This window comes from Trichosurus vulpecula, chromosome 9, assembly GCF_011100635.1.
Source record: "Trichosurus vulpecula isolate mTriVul1 chromosome 9, mTriVul1.pri, whole genome shotgun sequence".
Classification (NCBI taxonomy): domain Eukaryota; kingdom Metazoa; phylum Chordata; class Mammalia; order Diprotodontia; family Phalangeridae; genus Trichosurus; species Trichosurus vulpecula.
In genome coordinates this window covers 195,758,174-195,775,714 of record NC_050581.1, presented here as the reverse complement: position 1 = coordinate 195,775,714, position 17,541 = coordinate 195,758,174, and the positions used below count along the sequence as shown (strand labels likewise).

General features: G+C 41.1%; 1 protein-coding gene across 1 annotated transcript in view; it reads left to right on the top strand.

The window, feature by feature from the left end:
• Window positions 1-17,541, top strand: part of CACNA2D3 (calcium voltage-gated channel auxiliary subunit alpha2delta 3) — a 748,342-nt gene that overhangs the window by 74,694 nt on the left and 656,107 nt on the right. Inside the window, exon 3 of the mRNA XM_036739688.1 lies at window positions 12,688-12,850. Within this exon, the coding sequence (XP_036595583.1) occupies window positions 12,688-12,850 (163 nt within the window). The remainder of the gene's footprint in view (window positions 1-12,687; window positions 12,851-17,541) is intronic.

The following is a 17,541-nucleotide window of genomic DNA, read 5'->3' as shown; positions in this document are numbered from 1 at the left end:
AGAATAACTAGAATATTACTCAGAAGAGTGGAGGAATTTGGAAGCTACCGTGAGGGATTTGGGAGAAAGAATAAGGAAGAATTGGCAACTGACTCAGGGTGAAGGTAATTTGTTTTAGAAGTAGAAGATTTTTGGGAAAATTCAGAGAGTGGGAAAGGGAAAAGTCAAAGATGACACTGAAGTTTTGACATTGGTGAAATGGGAGAATGATGGTGTCAGCTGACATATTCATCATCTATGGCATAGCTATTTTGTTTGTTTTGTTTGCTTGTTTTGTTTTTGTTTGTTTGTTTGTTTTGTCCTGTACACCACACTATCTACTACAAATGGTGCTATCTCTGATGTAGCCTGGACTGGTGGATAGAATGATAGACCTGAAGGGAGGTGGATTCAGATCCCAACTTTGCTGCTGCTTTGTGACCCTGGGCAAATCACGGCTTCACTCAGAGCCTCAGGAAAGTCTATAAGACTAAAAGTTCTAGAGTAGCTGGCATCTGTATTGGCAGAGGCCTGTGAAATCACAGCTGCTTAATGCTGTGAAGATGACAGGTGACTCCATTTTCCTGGCTGGGAATGAACACCTCTCACTTTTCTGGTCTGTGGGTAAGTGTGTAGCATTGCCATTCTTAGCTCGGCCCTCGATGTGGTTCTTCCTTTCTGATTTGTCTTGGCCTCTGTGGCACTTAGAATGGGGATCCAAGGGCAGTTTTCTTTCCAGTATCCTGGAAAAGAAACCAAGGCCTGCATAATCTTCTTTCCTGTGTTCTTTTTTCCCAATAGAAATGTAGCTGTTTTTTAAATATGTTCCATCAATGCCTTTGGGAATTCTTTGAATCCTCTAGACCGATGGATATCTTCTGTGCTAACCATGGTCATCCTTGGTCAACCCAGCAGCTCGTACTCCCTAAGGGCCTATGCAGGCAGGGATGGAAGGGTTCTCTGTGGCCTGCTCTCCAGCTTAGGTGGATGAGAGCCAAGATCTCATCATGGTGGCTGGCTTCCAAAGAATGACTAAACTTGCTCTCCTGACCCCCCCTCCCCATTCTTTTTTTACCTTGAGTTTGGAGCCATCAAACTCTTTCTTCCTATTGGGCACTCAGAACTTTCTGCAAAGTATCTGAGTGCTAACAGAGACTAGTTTTACTCTAACTCAGATGACAAATAGGGAAGTCTGTATTTCTAGGAGAAATAATATGTTTGAATTCCATTTGCCAAGGTATAATGAAATGAATAAATTTGAATTAATGTGTAACTTCCTATACAGAGGGAAATTGTGCCTTGTTGGGTTAAGCAATCTTTATGTTCAGGTATATGGATATAGGCTTGCTTCCTCTCCATATTTATGGCAACTGACTTTTATTTATTTCCCCTTCATATTTTCCTCAATTGATTCTTTGCAGTATTTCCTGTAAGGGCCTTTATGCCATCCTCACACATGTTTCTTCTGGATTCTTTCTTTTCAATTTAATTTATAAGCACTGATTGTTCCAGTCACTGTATTAGGTGATGGGATCTAAAACCCAAACCCAAACCAGCCCTATCTGCAAGGAGCTACATGCTTAGGATGCACTTCAAAGTGCTGACACCTTAGGGATTAGTTTTGTCCTGCTTGTTCCCAAAGGACAGAAGTATGGGTAGGGGGTAGAGACTGTAAAGAGACAATGTCTGGTCTGATCCACGGAGATGATACCTAACATTTAGAGATAAGTAAACAGAGAATAGGCTGCCTGGAGAGGTAGTGGGGCCCTCCTGACTGGGTGACCACTTGTCTGGGGGCTTTATTAGGGAACAGTTGGCCATTGAGGTTTCTTTCTACAATCTACCTGTTCAGAAGTTAACTGTCTTCACTTGCAGGCCTCCCTTGAGGGCGGCCTCCTTGCTGTCTCAGCACCCTCCCCCATGAGGGTGGCCTCTTTGCCGGCTCAGCACCCCTCCATGAAGGCACCTCCTTGCTCTCTCAGGCCCCCCATGAGGCACCTCCTTGCTCTTGGGACAGTGTTTTGAGCAGTTCTCACTGTTGAGCTTTTTTTAAGCCTAAATTGGTCTCTTTTCAATTCTTCCCTTCTCCCTGCCCCCCATTCTTCTTTTCTCCAGGCCAAGCACCCTGACTTCCTACAACAACTTTCAATCAATTTGTGCTCCTGTGGTCCAACTTAACTGATAACTCTCAAAGTTAATTTTAAAGCCCACACTTGGGAAGAGTCTTTGTCAGTGGAAAGAGCTTTGGTGACAAGTTACTGTTCAAAACTTCTTGACAAATTACATTTCCTGCCTGGTAACTCCATAATCACCGCAGTGATAATTACTGTGTAATTGCCAAGGAAAGGTCATAAATCAATCTAACGTATCAGAGCTGGAAATTATCAGCATTACGGCTTTGAAAATACAATGGAGTGCCCTGCTCTCCTCCCTTCCTTTAGTCTCTAATGAAAAGGTAGGCCATTTCCTTGCCAAGGCCAACCTTCCTACATGCTCCCTTAATGGCTTGCCCCTCCCTTATCCTCCAGCAGATTGATGCCTTGATCAGCCCCTCTTCCACTTCAGTCTTCATTTTTTCCCTATCTACTGTCTTCTTCCCTATTGCCTACAAACTTAAGTGTATGTCATTCTCTTAAAAAATCACTGGACCCTAGATCCCCTCCAGCTTTCATCCTGTATCTTTTCTACTTTTCACAGATATGTTTATAGAAATGATCTCGAGATTCATTCTACCTTATTCTCACTTCTTTTAAAATAGTAAAATTTAATTTATTTTGTTTTTATGTTATTTCATTTCTAAGTGTGTGTGTCTTCTTTATCCACCTACACAGCAATCTATACTTTTAAAATAAAGAACAATAGAATGAAGTACTGCTTTTTTATCCCCAAACTAACTAACATCTTAATGATCTCACTCATTAGTAGAGTCAAATTGCTACCTCCATTTTTACAACGTAGCCCTTAGTTGTGAAACTCAATGACGTTTTTCCCATTCTTTTCTCATTTATCTTGACTTCTTTACAGCCTTTAACAATATTGACCGTCCCCTCCTTCTGGATCATGTTGCTTTTTTTGGACTTTGGTAACACTGCTCTACTACGTCTAGGGGGTTTCAGTTTCCTCTCCTTGGTCATCAATTGTATCCAGCACTCTAGCTGTGGTTATACTCCAAGACTATCCTGATCTCTCTTCTCCCTCTATACTCGCTCCCTTGAATTCATCAGTTCCCATGGGTTCAAATACCATCTCTATGCAGATGATACCAAATTATATAATCCAGTTCTAACAACTTACTGAGCTTCATCCCTACATCCCCAACTGCCTATAGAAAGTACCAAAGGCATCTCAAAGTCAATATATCCAAAATTATACCCATTATCTTTCTCTACCAAGCCAATTTCAGTTCCAAACTTCCCTGTTTCTGTCAAGGACTCCACTATTCTCCCAGTTACCCAGGTTCAACCTTTGGGTTGACCTCAATATCATTCCTCATTCATACATCTCATTCATCCTTCCTCCTATTGGTCAGTTTCCAAGTTTTGTCAATTTTACTTCCCCAACATCTCTCAATCCATCCTGTTCTTGTTTCTAATGTGGCCGTCAGCCTAATGCATCTATTTGCCCTTTCTTACCTGTACTATTGCTATTACTTCCTAACTGAGATTCTTGACTCCAGTTTCTTTTCTCTCCAATTCAACCTCCAAAGTGATATTCCTAAAACACTGGTCTGCTAATGCTGCTTCCCTGCTCCAAAGGATCCACTGGTTCCCTATTGCCTTTAGGATAAACTATAACTCCTTTCTAGCATTTAAAGCCCATTCAGATATAGTTCCCTTCCTACACTTATTTGACTTTCCCCCTCACACACTTGATATTTTGGCCAAACTGGCCCATGCGTGATCCTCCAAATACAATATTGCATCTCCTATCTCTAAGTCTTTCCATGGGCTATTGTCCTCTTCTGAGATGTGCTCCTCCCCCATCTCCACTTTGTAGAATCTCTAGCTCCCATCCAGGCTCCGCTTACTTACAACCTTCTGCAGAAGACCTTTTTGGTCCCCCCTCCATCTGCTAATGACCCTCCCAATATCCACCTACTTTTATTACTTTGTAATTATTTAATTTTATAATGAGCATATATTATTTTCCCAATATGATGTGCATCTGTGTAGTTTATTCTCTATATGTCTACATGTCATTTCCATTTCCTTGAAGGTATGAGCTGTTTTGCTTTCTATCCAGTCCTAATAAAGTGCCTGACCAACAGTATGTGTGTATGTGTGTGTATGTATATGTGTGTGTGTGTGTGTATGTGTGAGAGAGAGAGAGAGAGAGAGAGAGAGAGAGACCTGCTTTTTGATAGAGTATCTCCGAAGTTGTTATGTGTTTTTATTATATAGCGATCACCTCAATATGAATCTAATGTAGAGATTTGAGTCTTGATGTGAAAATCACTTCCCATTTACATGCCTCTCACTTCTGCTCTTCTCATATGATACTCTTTTCTGTTTATTCAACAATTTTGAGCTTCAAAACTCAAGGAAAGCTCTCAACCAATTATAATCATTTTATTCTTACCTAGAAAGAATGTTGAATTGGAATTAAGAAGATTTAGGGTGATTTCAGAAATAATTTAAGAGAAGAGAAAAATGTACATTTGACAATTTTTTTTCAGATTTGTGGAAAATAGTACCTTAAAACAGCACTTATCAATGTTTGTTATTCAAAGTAAAATATAATGTGATTCACAAGGAATATTTGAATAGAGTGAAACCTCTGAGCAGTCCACATATGCATCTTGATGGCACATTTGCAGGGGCTGTTTTTGGGGAGGGGGACAGAGTGATCTAGACTCATGATTTCATCAGCATAGGGCACTTCCAGCATGGAAGCTCCTTGTCTAGCCAGAGCTGCCATAGGACACTGAGAGATAAAATGACTTCCCCAGGTCACACAGCTGGTATGTGCCAGAGGCAGGTCAGTATTCCTGGATTTGAAGGCCACTCTATCTATATAGCTTCTATGCATTAAAATGCATAAAATGTAAATAATAAATCTGAGATATATTTAACATGTAGGTGCATTTAATACTAAGAGAAATATAATATTTATTTGATAAATATCTATTTTAAACTATAGGGTCAGGCATAGAGTAAGCTAGGGTGCTACTAGTAATACTGCTATTTGGTTCCTAAATTATTAAAGGCAGGGATTGCTTCATTCTTTGAACCTGGATCCCCAGGACCTAGTACAATGCCTGGCATATAATAGTATGTGACTAATAAGCACTCATTGATTGTCCGTTTGAATAGGCTTTGCAGTTAGACCCATAGTTACAGCAGAGCAGAGGTTCCTCCTATGACCAAACCCTCTTTCTTTACTCAGTCTTCTTCCAGATTCATCCAGAGAGGGCAAAGACATTTGGACCACTCAATCTCACAAGCATGGGTGGGAAGTCCTTTGGAAGTAAGCAATTCTTTTGAAGTATATTAGGCCACCACTGGCCCATTGTGCAGAGGAGAGAAACAGCTAGTTATGAGTTCATCAAAGGTCAGCGACCTCTATTGAGAAGATAAAATTGAGATTATTTTCTTGGGCCACTTAGTGGTCAGAGGATCCATGCTGTCCACTAATGGGGATTGATCTCTTTACCCCAATGTTATCTAAAATGAAGTTAGGGGCATGTGCTGGATTTATTCTATTTTCTCTTTATTGTTTTTATTATTGATTTCTTTATGCTTTCTCATCTAACATTTCTTGAATCCACCAAAGTTCCCAGAGCAGAAGCACAACAGACATGGGTTTGGGGATTGTCTCAAAGGATGAAGGGCTACTTCCTCCTTAACATTGCTAACATGGTATCCCTTGGGCCATTCCAGGAGGCAGTTGGGTAACTTAGCAGGCACACTGAGGATGAAGGCTTTGCTCTTACTTCTTCTTTTCCCTTTCAGATGAATGATAAAAAACATTATAAGTTTTAAAAATAATAAGCTAACATCTTCAACATACTCTGCTCATATTCACCGATTTATAGGAATACACTCTTTCTTCTCCTTTGCAGAAGTGAGAGTTCACAGGGTGGAATACTACATTTTAAATCTGATTTTTTTAGTGTGTTGATTAGTTTAGCTGATATTTCCCCTCTCTTTTATCTTAATTTTTTTTTAATGAGGGGTGGTTCTCTGGGAAGGGGAAGAGGAAAGGATAAAGAGTGAAATTCAGGTGCTATAAAGACTAAGATACCAATAAAATTCTACTATTAAACATTTTGTTTGACATCAGAAGCCCTGCCCCCAATATTATTAGCTCTCTTAATAAGAGATCCTCAATTTAGAATGTTAAGCAGAAAGAGAAAAAAATGGGAATCAATAAGTTCCTTCTTGACAAGAAAAAATTTCAAACCTTCTGCCCATATCACTTTTCTGCTCAAGAAGCTTCGTTGGCTTCCTGTTGCCTCTGGGATAAAGAACAGACTTGTACTCAGCATTTAAAATCCTTTATACTTTGTGTACCCCTTATCTCTTCAGTCATATTTGATATTAACCCACTGCCCCCATCCATTCTACTTTCTGACCAAATTGGCCTCCATGCTTCTCCCTGAAATCAGCATTTCCTCTTCTGTCTCCTTTCCTTTCTGCAGACACTCTCCCTATGTGCTTAGAATGTGCCCCTCATCTCCACTTCTTAAAATATTGGGCTTCATTCATGGCTTATCCTATTTGCTATTTCTTATTAGAAGCCTTTCTTGATCTCTTTAATTGACATTGCTCTCTCACTCCTCAAATTTCGTTTTGTTCATTCATTTTGGTTGAACGATGAGATTGGAAGCCAGATTGGAGAGAGTCTAGAAGAGAATGAGAGGCACCTAGTGTACATGGCTTTCTCAAGGAGTTTAGACATGAAGAGTTGGAAGGATATAGGATAATTAGTGGGGATGTTAGGATCAAAGCAAGGACTTTTTAAGGACTCCAGAAGATATGTTTGTTGGCAGCCAGTAGATAGGGAGAGATTGAAGAAAAAAGAGTGTGGAAATTATATAGGAGAAAATCTGCTGGAGAATATGGGAAGCTAAATTTACTAAAGGTAAATGTAGAGGGGTTTGCTGGCAAACAGAAGAGCTGACTCTTCACATGAAAAAGGGTTTAAGGAAGGGAAAGATTCTTGAGTGATGTGAGATGAGGAACATACGAGAAGAGGTTGTATTTGCAGAATGACCACATTCTTTTTTGTTAATATGACATTTAAAATTTCAAGAGACATAATTTCTGGGTAATTAATCACTTTATTAAAAAACTAGCATTTTATTAGTAAAAGAGGTCAGTGGCACTCTTGAATGCCAAAGACCCTCATGGTAGCATGCTCACAATTTATATGTCATTGGAATAGTAGGTGTTCCTAATGATAGCAATTAACTCTAATTGGTTAACAATGAATGAGATAATGAATATTATAATGAGATGTGTGCTCATTTTAATGAAGGTCTTAGGGGTTTGTGACTTGGATTACCCAAGTCCTGGTCAAAAAGACTTATCAATTTCCACATCACCTGTCTGACACAAAGGGAGAATCCACATTTTCCTAGGCCAGTCTGGAGTTACACAACAGGAAGGAATTCACCCATTTGTCTAAATTTAGAATTTCTTTACTGACTTTGATTAGATTTTAGCCTGGGTAAGTCTTTGTCCAGAATTTCCCATACTGGTTGAATTCTGAAAGAGGAAGTAGAAAAGCAGAAAAGTCTTATTTCTAATTCAATGATTGATTATTAATATATGAAAGAAATACTACATTCATTGAAGCATAAGGGGAAATGTTAATATGAAAGGTAGGAATGAGGGGTGCTATGGGGGACTTGAATAGATATAAGAATATTTCTAAAAGTCTCTGTGGTGAGTATGGTAGTGACCTGATGTTAGAGAGGTATAAAAGGATTGCCTTTAGTGAAGACCTAGGTGAGATTATGTATCATAAATTTGTAATTGCTGACTGCGTAGTTTGGTGATTTTCTCCAACTCTGTTCAGTTTCATTTGAATATGAGCAAAGGCATTGGCTGGTGGGAGGGATCAAAGGTTGAGGTTTGGCAAGGTATGATTGATAACAGAACAAGATTGAAAGGGATTTATGTGTAGGATTGAAGTGATTCACCAAAGAGTTGAGCTAGGGAAGAGGAGACTATAGCCGATGCCAGGGGATGGCCTGGGACAGAATTACATTTAATAAATGCTCATTTATTCATTGGTTGGAGAAACACAAGCTAGAAGCATTGAGTATTGAAAGACACTATGAGAAGATGACCTGGGAGAATGAACATGCCAGGTCATTCTGACTTTGCCACTAACTTTACTCTGACTTTAGATAGTCCCTGAACCTATTTGGGCCCCTGATTTCTCATCAGCAAAATGAAAGAATTGAGTGGTGTCCTTAGCAATTAAGGCGCTACCATTCTAAGTGATCCAGACAACAAATGCCACAGGAGCACAGAGAAGAGAGGAGTCACTAAGGGTTGGAGTGATCAAGGGAAATGGTGTAGGAAGTGGGGCTCCACCTGGGCTTCGAAGGATTGTAGACTTGTGATAGCCAAAGTGGACTAAAAGGTAAAGGGAACTTCCATGGAATGAAAGGGAAGCTGTATGAAAATGTATATGGTATATTCATGGGAAGTGAGTAGTCTTCTGTGGCAGGAGCAAGGATTTAATGTTGGGGAAGAGTGAGATATGGGCTTATAAAGGTAGCTTATGCCAGGATGTAGATGGCCTTGAATGCCAGTCAAAGGGAGTTTGTACTTCTTCTTATAGACAGTGGGAATCATTAAAGATTTTACAGCAAGTGATTTGGCAAAACCAACATTAGAAGGATGAACCAGTGTCTCAGAGGAATGGATGCTGGGACTGTTGGTTAGAAGGGAATCTTCAACTGTGGGAGGTTCTAACCATAGGAAGGCATGGTGGTTGTTTTTACTGGCTCCCAATTGTGGTCCTTCTTCACTGAGTGTTGGTATGTGAAGCCAGAATCAACTTGGTTAGAGCTCTAACCATACATGGCCCTCTCCCTATGTGGATGAGACCATAAGAGCTCCCCCAAAACATCCTTGCCCACCCAAATGCTTCTCCTCCATAGACTATTCATGTTATGAATATAGTCAATCTAATGAGTGGCACCTTAGAAATCCTGGGAGAATGAAACCAAATGTAATAGTCTTATAGTCTGACCAACCTCAGTGCTGAGACAAAGTGATAGCACTGATTGCACAGCTCACGAAATTCCTCTTCTCTTAATTGCTAAGCCTCCATGATGTCATGTGTCAGACCTACAAAGGCAGAGTGGCCTGTACATATCCACTGAGGGATGAAAAGGGAAATACATTGATCGTGGGGAACTGATACATTTTCCTTTGGGAAATCAGCCACCTCTGGTTTCTTCCTGACTTCATTGGCATTCTGAGCTTTGTGGATAATTTAATTACTTTGGAAATTAAAGGCCTCATAAGAGATCTCAACACAAAAAAAGAGCTCAGGGAAAAGGAAAAAAAAGAAATTATCACATCATTCTGTTGAAAACTAGCATACAATTCATTTTTCAATAAATTAAATTTCTAGTTATAGGGAACAATAGCCTGGAAGTCTTTGGGCCTCTTAGCATTGTTAACTTTCTGGGAAGTGCTTTGGTCCTGGGAAGATTAAGATGTCATTTAACATAATATATAACATGCATCATCTTCTCGATGTTCTGTGTACTATGAAACCTTCTGAGGGAGGGGGACGTGAAGCGGCCCTCTGATAACTCACCCATGTGATCATGCATGCCACTGGTTAGTGGAAGGATAATCATCAGTGCCTACATGCAAGCTTGGCCTATTATTTCCGTTCCTTTTTGTGGAAAGTGCTGTGATAAATGTTTACTCTTATGTTTTTGTATTCATATGTGTGTGTGTTCATATGGTTTTATCCTGTGCATTTTTTGTTTTAATTGAAGTTCTTTCATCTCTTTACTTGCCTGGAGGTGATAGTCACCAAATAGGGAAAAAAACAAAAGCCAAAACCTAAAACAGAGAGGCTTGCTTGCCTCAAAGTGTCCAGCTAAGCACTGTTTCTTCTGGGCAGGTATGCATCCCAGGGAAGAAGCATGGTGGTTTAGAAAGAGCATGGATTTGAGGACAGAGAAACTGCTTCAAATCCCTGATCTGCCATGTATTACCTGTGTGACCTGGGACATGCCATTTGACTTCTCTTGGTCTCCATTGTTTTAATCTGTAAAATGAGGGAAGGGGGATTAGATCTGAGGTGCCAAACCACTAGACTGCCTGAATGGGACCAGAATCAGATTTAAATGTAATCAGGAAATATTTGACAAAACAGTTAAATACACTAAGATATAGATAATGTTAATTTGTGATTTTCTAAGTCTAAACTAATATGCTGCTTGTAGGCATCAATTCCCAACTGGATTAGATGATGGCTAAAATTCCTTCCAGATCTACATCTGGGATCCTCTTTCAAGATGTGTGGCTGATCCCACCTTCCAGCTTCCCCTATAGATTCAGATGCTGGACAGCTCCCTCCCTTGGTTTCTTGGTTTACTCCACCCATGACCAAAGAAATCGATCCTTTAAGAAGTAGTCAAAAGGCCTGTATCAAGTAGGTGATACTGAAAGAGGCCAATAGAGGCTACCTGGGGTCACAAAAGACCAGCATCATGATCTCAAAAGTGATGAAACAAAGAGGAAGCTTAGGTAGAATCTTCTTGGACCCTAGGATGAGTCCATTGATTCTGAGTCTTTTTCTCTTTGTTTCCAGTGAAAATTATTTGCTATCCAGAATGGAACAAAACAAAACACATGTAGAATATTATTTTTGATATCCTAACAACCCCCATTTTTAACGGTGCAAGTCCGAAGTTAATTTATTAATTTGTCAAGCTTTATCCTCTGGTAATTACATTCTCCTATTATCTGTTGATTCACAGTCTCTTCAGTGGGATCAGCCTGGAAAGCTAGGCTGGAGTGACCTTGTGAAGTATGTTAAATGTCAAACAGAAAAATCTCCATTTTTTCCCAGAGGTGATAAGGAAGCCATGAAGGGTCTTGTGAGGGGGACTTGGTTAAATCTGTGCTCCAGGAAAATGAGTTTGGCAGCTATTTGCAAGATGAATTAGAGAGGGGACCATAAGATCACAGAATTATAGATTCAGAGCTAGAAGGAACCTTGGAGACTCAATATAAATCCCTTTTCTTAAATAAATGGAAACTGAGGCATAGGGAGGGAAGGTGACCCCAGGTTACACAGCTAGTAAGAGTCTGAGGTTGAATCCCAGTGTGCCTGAGTCCCAGAGCCCTCTACAATAAGCCACATGATTAAGGTAGGGTGACCAATTAAGACACTAATACAATGATCCAAACAAGAGAAACTAAAGGCCTTCGCTAGCATGGTTGTTATTTGAATATTAAAAGGTAGGAGAAATATATAAAGATGTAGAGGAATTAGACTCCACAAAGCTTGGCAGCTGATTTGTATGGGTTTGGGGGATGAAGGAAGAGTGTGAATGTGCCCTAGGTTGTAAATATTTATAACTGATAGAATGGCAGTGACTTTGGAAGAAAAAGGGGAAGTTAAGAAGAGGGATGGAATTTGATAACTTCTGTGTTGGAAACGTTGAGTTTGAGAAGGCTGCATGATAATCAACTGGAGGTTTGGAGGTGGCATTTAAAGGTGTGGACTTTGAGGTCTGAAACATGAGACATGCAGATTGGGGGAGTCATTTCAATTGAGATGACAGAAGAATCCTTGGGAGACAATGAGGTCTCTGAGAAATCAAGTCAAAGGAGAGGCCCCAAGCTTGAGCTGTGGGGTATAGCCACGTAAAGGCCTCAGAACATGGGTGGGTAACAATGATCTTACAGAGGAGCCTGAAAAACAAGAAATCAGACAGGTCAAAAGAAGATCAAGATAAAGCAATGTCAAAAAACTCCAGAGAGGAAAGCATGTTAACCATGCAGAGATGTCAAGAAGCATGAGCATTGAGAAGAGGTCACTGGGCTTAGCAGTATACAAATCACTGATGACTTTGGAAAAAAGCAATTAGAGTCAGGTGGCAAGAGATGGAAGCCAAACCGCAAAGAGCTAGTGAGGAAGCATTGTGCTAGGGGAGCTTTTATCACGTTATAAAATGGGCTGGCTTTTAGAGATACTAATATTAAAAGTACATGTCGGGCACCGTGCTGTTGTTCAGCCATTTCTTGGCAAAGATGCTGGAGTGGTTTGCCATGTTTTTCTCTGGCTCATTTTACAGATGAGGAGACAAAGGTCAACAGGGTTAAGTGATTTGCCCCGGATCACACTGCTAAGAAGTGTCTGAGGCCAGATTTGTTCTCTGGAAGAGAGTCAGGATGAACTTGACATAACTTACAAGGGATAACTTCTTTAGGAAATTCTCTGAGCCAAAGCTTCAGAGAAGGTCCTGATCTGCACTTACGGATTGCCCTTATAGGAGTTCCTTAAAACAATGAAATCACAGGCTTAATCCGTTTCCTTAACCCTGTGCAGCTGGGCAGGCCCATTTTGTAGCTTTACATTGAAGGAAACTTGTTTTTTCTTTTAGACAGACTCACATGTGGATGGTAATGAATGGAAAATTATTGAAAAGCTCATTGAATATCCAAATCAGATATGGACACATTGTAACAAGTCACTCCATTTGTTTTCCTCTTTCAGTATGAATATTTCAACGCAGTCCTGATTAATGAACAAGATGAGGAGGGAAAATATTTGGAGCTGGGAAAGGAGTTCATCTTGGTTCCCAATGACCATTTTAACAACTTGCCTGTCAACATCAGTCTGAGTGATGTTCAAGTTCCAACCAATATGTACAACAAGGGTAAGTCTGGCGTGCAGCCACTTGATATTTGGGCTGAGGGACTCAAGCTGGGAGGAGTCAGGACACCTAAGCCCGAAACTTAGATGCTGAGACCAATTAGGCAGAGATGCAGGCAGGATCTGTAGACAGCCTATAGCCTTTGCTGTTCTTCCTACTAAGTATCTCTGCACTGTTCTTATGCCTTTTAAAACTGTATTTGATTCTATCTATCTATCCATCTATCCATCCATCCATCTATCCATCCATCCATCTATCTATCTATCTATCTTTCTGTCTGTCTATTTTTAAATGAAATGTCTTAAAGGGAATGTGGCATAGCACATCTATTGTGGGACAGACATAGGTTCAGATAGACCCATGTTTAGATTCTGCCTCTAATGCGTGTTAGCTGTATGATGTCTCTGAGTCTCAGGCAACTCTCTCTAACATATATAATAAGCTGTAGAACACTGTGATCTGTATGAAGGGAATTGCTGTCCATGTGAAATACCAGGGACTTGATTTATGGGCTATACTGTCAGGGAAAATGGAAATGTGACCTTCTTAGGCCTCTTTCTCCTTTAGATGGATGCCAGACAACAACATGGAGCAGAGTGGTAGAAGGAAGCATTATATAGAAAATTAACTCTCTGGGGAACAGAATTGCTTCTAATTTTGCCTTTGTATCATCAGGCGTATCATTAAAAATAGATTTATTAAGTCCCTACTATGTGCCAGAGCTGTGCTGGGTGCTAGGGATACAATGAAAAAGAATGAGATAGTTACTACTCTCAATGACTATTTAGATTATGAGCTCCTTGAAAGCGGGGACCATCTTTTGCCTCCTTTTGTATCCCTAGTGCTTAGCAAAGTGCCTGGCACATACTAGGCATTTAATAACTGTTTATCCACTGTGCCAATTGACTTTGAATGGGGACAGAACAACTGCATATATAACATGTACAGAATGAATGTGAGGTATTTGGATTGTTGGGGAGGGAGAGCACTAGAACCGAATCATGAGGAGAAACAGGGATTCTCTGAGGCCAAAGTGAGTAGTGAGTGCAGCCCTTGCATGGGGGGTAGCCAGAACAAATGCTTCAAGATGGGATAAGGAGGTTAAGGAATATAGAGATGGGCAGTTGAATGGAATTCCAAATGGAGAAGGGAGAATAACGTCCACTGAGGCTGGAAAGATAGGTTTGGGCCAGGCTGTGAAGGGCTTTAAAATCAAACAGAGAAGTCTGTATTTTACTCTAGAGTGAGTAAGAAGCCACTGTCACTCATTGAGTACAGAAATGACACAGTTATGTAAGTAAGTAAAACCATTTGGGTAGTTATGTAGAGGATGGACTAGAATGGGGAAAGAGTCGAGGCAGAGAGATCAGGGAGGAGAAGCCACTGCAAGAATTTGGGTGAGAAGTCATGAGGACCTGTACTAAGGTGGTCGCCATATGAGTAGAGAGAAAGCTGTGGACATGAAGTGGTAGCACTAGAATTAGAAAGATTTGGCAACTGAGCTAAAGTGCTGGGAGAGAGAGAGGGAGAGAGGAAAGGAGGGAGGGAGGATATTGAGTGGGTTGGAAAATGAAATGAGAGTGATGGTAGTGACCCAAGAAAGTGCTGAGGGTGAGAAGATTTGGAAGTAAAGAGGTGGAGAAAAATTTGTTTGGAGGGTTAGAGTTGGAGGCATTTAAGGGAATTTATTCTGTGAAGTTTGGATTCAGTCAAATGGTTGCACTTGAAGACCTAGAGGGCCACATGTGGCCTCAAGGGCACAGATTCCCCACCCCTGAACTAGTATAAGGGCATGATGTCAGTTGATGACTAAGCCAAAAAAAGAACAGGGCGAATAACAGGCGTGAGAGTTTGTTAGCCATAGGTGAAATGTTGGCTGGCAGAGGAATGGGGAGCGGGCTCACATTCTGGAAGGATCCTTACTGCTATGGCTTGATTGCCTTCTCTGACATCTCTAGACTGAATGGTTGGTCACCTTCACTGGCTTCTCTATGCTGAATGGTTGTGATGTGAGGGTGGTGTTGGTAGTATGGACAACGGGGAGTGATTAGGAAGATTTTGAAAGGGGTTCGTTGCCTGAATGCAGTATTCACTAAGTTTGTGAAAGAGTCTCCAGCGTCCAGATTTTGTCTCTGTAAGAATGACAATAATGGTGATGCATAGGGCTTTTGTCTCTGCAATGACCCTTCTTTTTAATCTTCATTTTACCGATGAAGAGCTGAGGCTTAGGCACATAAGCAGTTCATCTGAGATAAACAGTTTTAAATTCTTTGTGTACTCAGTAAATGTGACATTTAGAAAGGGCCTGAAAGACCTTCTCCTCCAGCTCTTATGGCAATAAGAATCCTTTCTATACCCAAATCCAGCCCCAATAAATGATTGCCCTATTTTACCTGTAAAGTCTATACTGAGAGGGTAGCCGACAAGCCCTTGGGTTCACACATTCTACTTTGGGACAGTTCTTTACACAGAGCAGTCCCTTTTCTCTCTAGTTTCTCCCCATTATTCCCCGTCTTGCCCCAGAGGGCCAAGGGACACAAGAGTGATCTGTCTTCCATTTCATGCTAGCACAGTAGTCATGCACAACACCATCTGCCAACATAGGCCTTGTGTTGGTGAAGGCATCTCCTGGAGAGGAAGAGCAAGTACTGTAGAAAGGGGGTTAGAAAGAGTCCAAAGATCTTGTCTTTCCATCCCAAATTTAATCTCATCACTTCTGTGACCATGGGAAAATCTCTTTTCTTCTCTGGGCCTCAGTCTTCAAGTGATTGAGGCAGGATGTGAACTTGGGCACTCATGATTCCAAGGAGAACTTCTGTCATCTATACCTGCCCCATTGTAAAGCATCAGGCCTGAGTCAGGTGTTCTATGGCAAAGCAGACTCTTTTGTTCTGAGTGGGCAGAGCCAGAAGAATGTGGTCTTGGATGCCTGGTATCACCTCATGAGGTTGTGTCTGGCCACCTAGTGACAGTCATCCAACCATTTGAGCCCTCTTATAAATTAGATGAGGCACACATGTTGGCATGAAATTGGCAGCTGTTGATATACTCATCTCAGGAAATACAGATTCTCAAACAAAGACTCAAAATTATCAAAACTCTGTGGAGCATATTTCAAGATGTAAAATAATTAAGGAAGATTTTTTAAGTGCCAGTTGCTTATGAGTTGTATGAGCAATTAAAGACTTTAGTGAGTTGTAATTGCACCGCATGTTGAATGTTCCCAGTCTGGCTGTACCTTTCCTCAAAAAGCTTTGGAGTTCTCATGCTCTCTCCATCATTGATCTCCTGTACCATAGAAAGAAGGAATGCTACCATGCATGATTGCAGAGCAAAATCAATGTGGCCAGCACAGCGTGGGACAACATTCAATTTTCTCTCCCCTGGAAGTTAGCTAGCCAGTCATTTGGTTCAAAAAAGTCTCCAAAGTAACATTAAATCTCCTGTTAAATGTCCCTGTGGGGTCTTCCTATCTCCCGTGCACAGAGAAAGTCTATTTCCCCTAAGGACCTTCTGAACAATTGACCAAGGTCAACTGGGCTACCCAATACTGTTTGGACAGTAAATGAGTGATTGCTTGGATTGACCGGGAAGGAGACTTCAGGAAAATGACTCTTTCCATTTTGCTTAGTTCAAACCATACCCAGTCATTTCTTTTTGTAGCTGCAGGAAAATACTGTATCTTTAAAAGTCTCTTCAACTCAGAACTGCCCTGCTGATTCCTTAAATGTATGTATGGAGCTTGGACATTGGCTTAGTTTGCTTCCCACAAAGGAAAGTCTTGCCTGTTTCTTGACAGCTAAATCTCATGTGTGTGAAGTGGGATTGGCTGATTCAGCTTGGATGCTGGCTACAGTCATGTGCTAGACACCAATGGCAGTTGCTGCTGAAATCTGAAAACCACCATGTGTTCTAGATTGTGCCGAGTGACTTCTGTGTTCAGTCCATTACTGTCCAAAGTAGACATATCTTGATGTTTGGCCAAAATATCTCCAAAATATCTCTTCTCTTTCTACTTTTTCTTGTATGTTAACTAGTAAAATAGAAGGACAGGTTCAAGCCAGTGGTGACATGGAGAACATTGGATTTAATGCAAAAGGTAGTTATTGAGCACCTACTATGTTCCAGATACTCCACTAGGTGCTGGGGATACACAAATAAAAAGTAAGAGCTCCTGCCTTCAAGGACTTTAAATTTGATGGAAAGGGGGGGTAGAGCCATGATGGTGCCTGGAAAGCAGGAATTCCCTAGGGCTCTCCCCCAGGACCCTCCAAACACCTATAAAAATGGCTCTGAACAAATTCTAGAACTGCAGAACCCACGAAATAGCAGACGGAAGCAGGGCTCCAGCCCAGGACAGCTAGGATGGTCGCTAGGTAAGGTCTATCACACACGGAGCTGGGAGCAGAGCAGAGCCCAGCGTGGGCTGCGCCCAAACCAACCAGACCAGAAGCCAGGCGGAACAGGCCCTAGTGCCCTGAATCAGTGAGCTGTGGCAGTAACTAGACTTCTCAACCCACAAACACCAAAGACAACAGAGAAGGTTAGTGGGAAAATCTTCTGGGACAGAGTGAAAGGAGTTTACAGTTTGGCCAACTCCCTGGGGTTAGTGGAGGTGGTGCAGCTACAGAACTACAGATGCAGTTGCTTCCAGCCCCAGGCTCACTTGGTGGGAGGCATTAAGTAGCCAATCA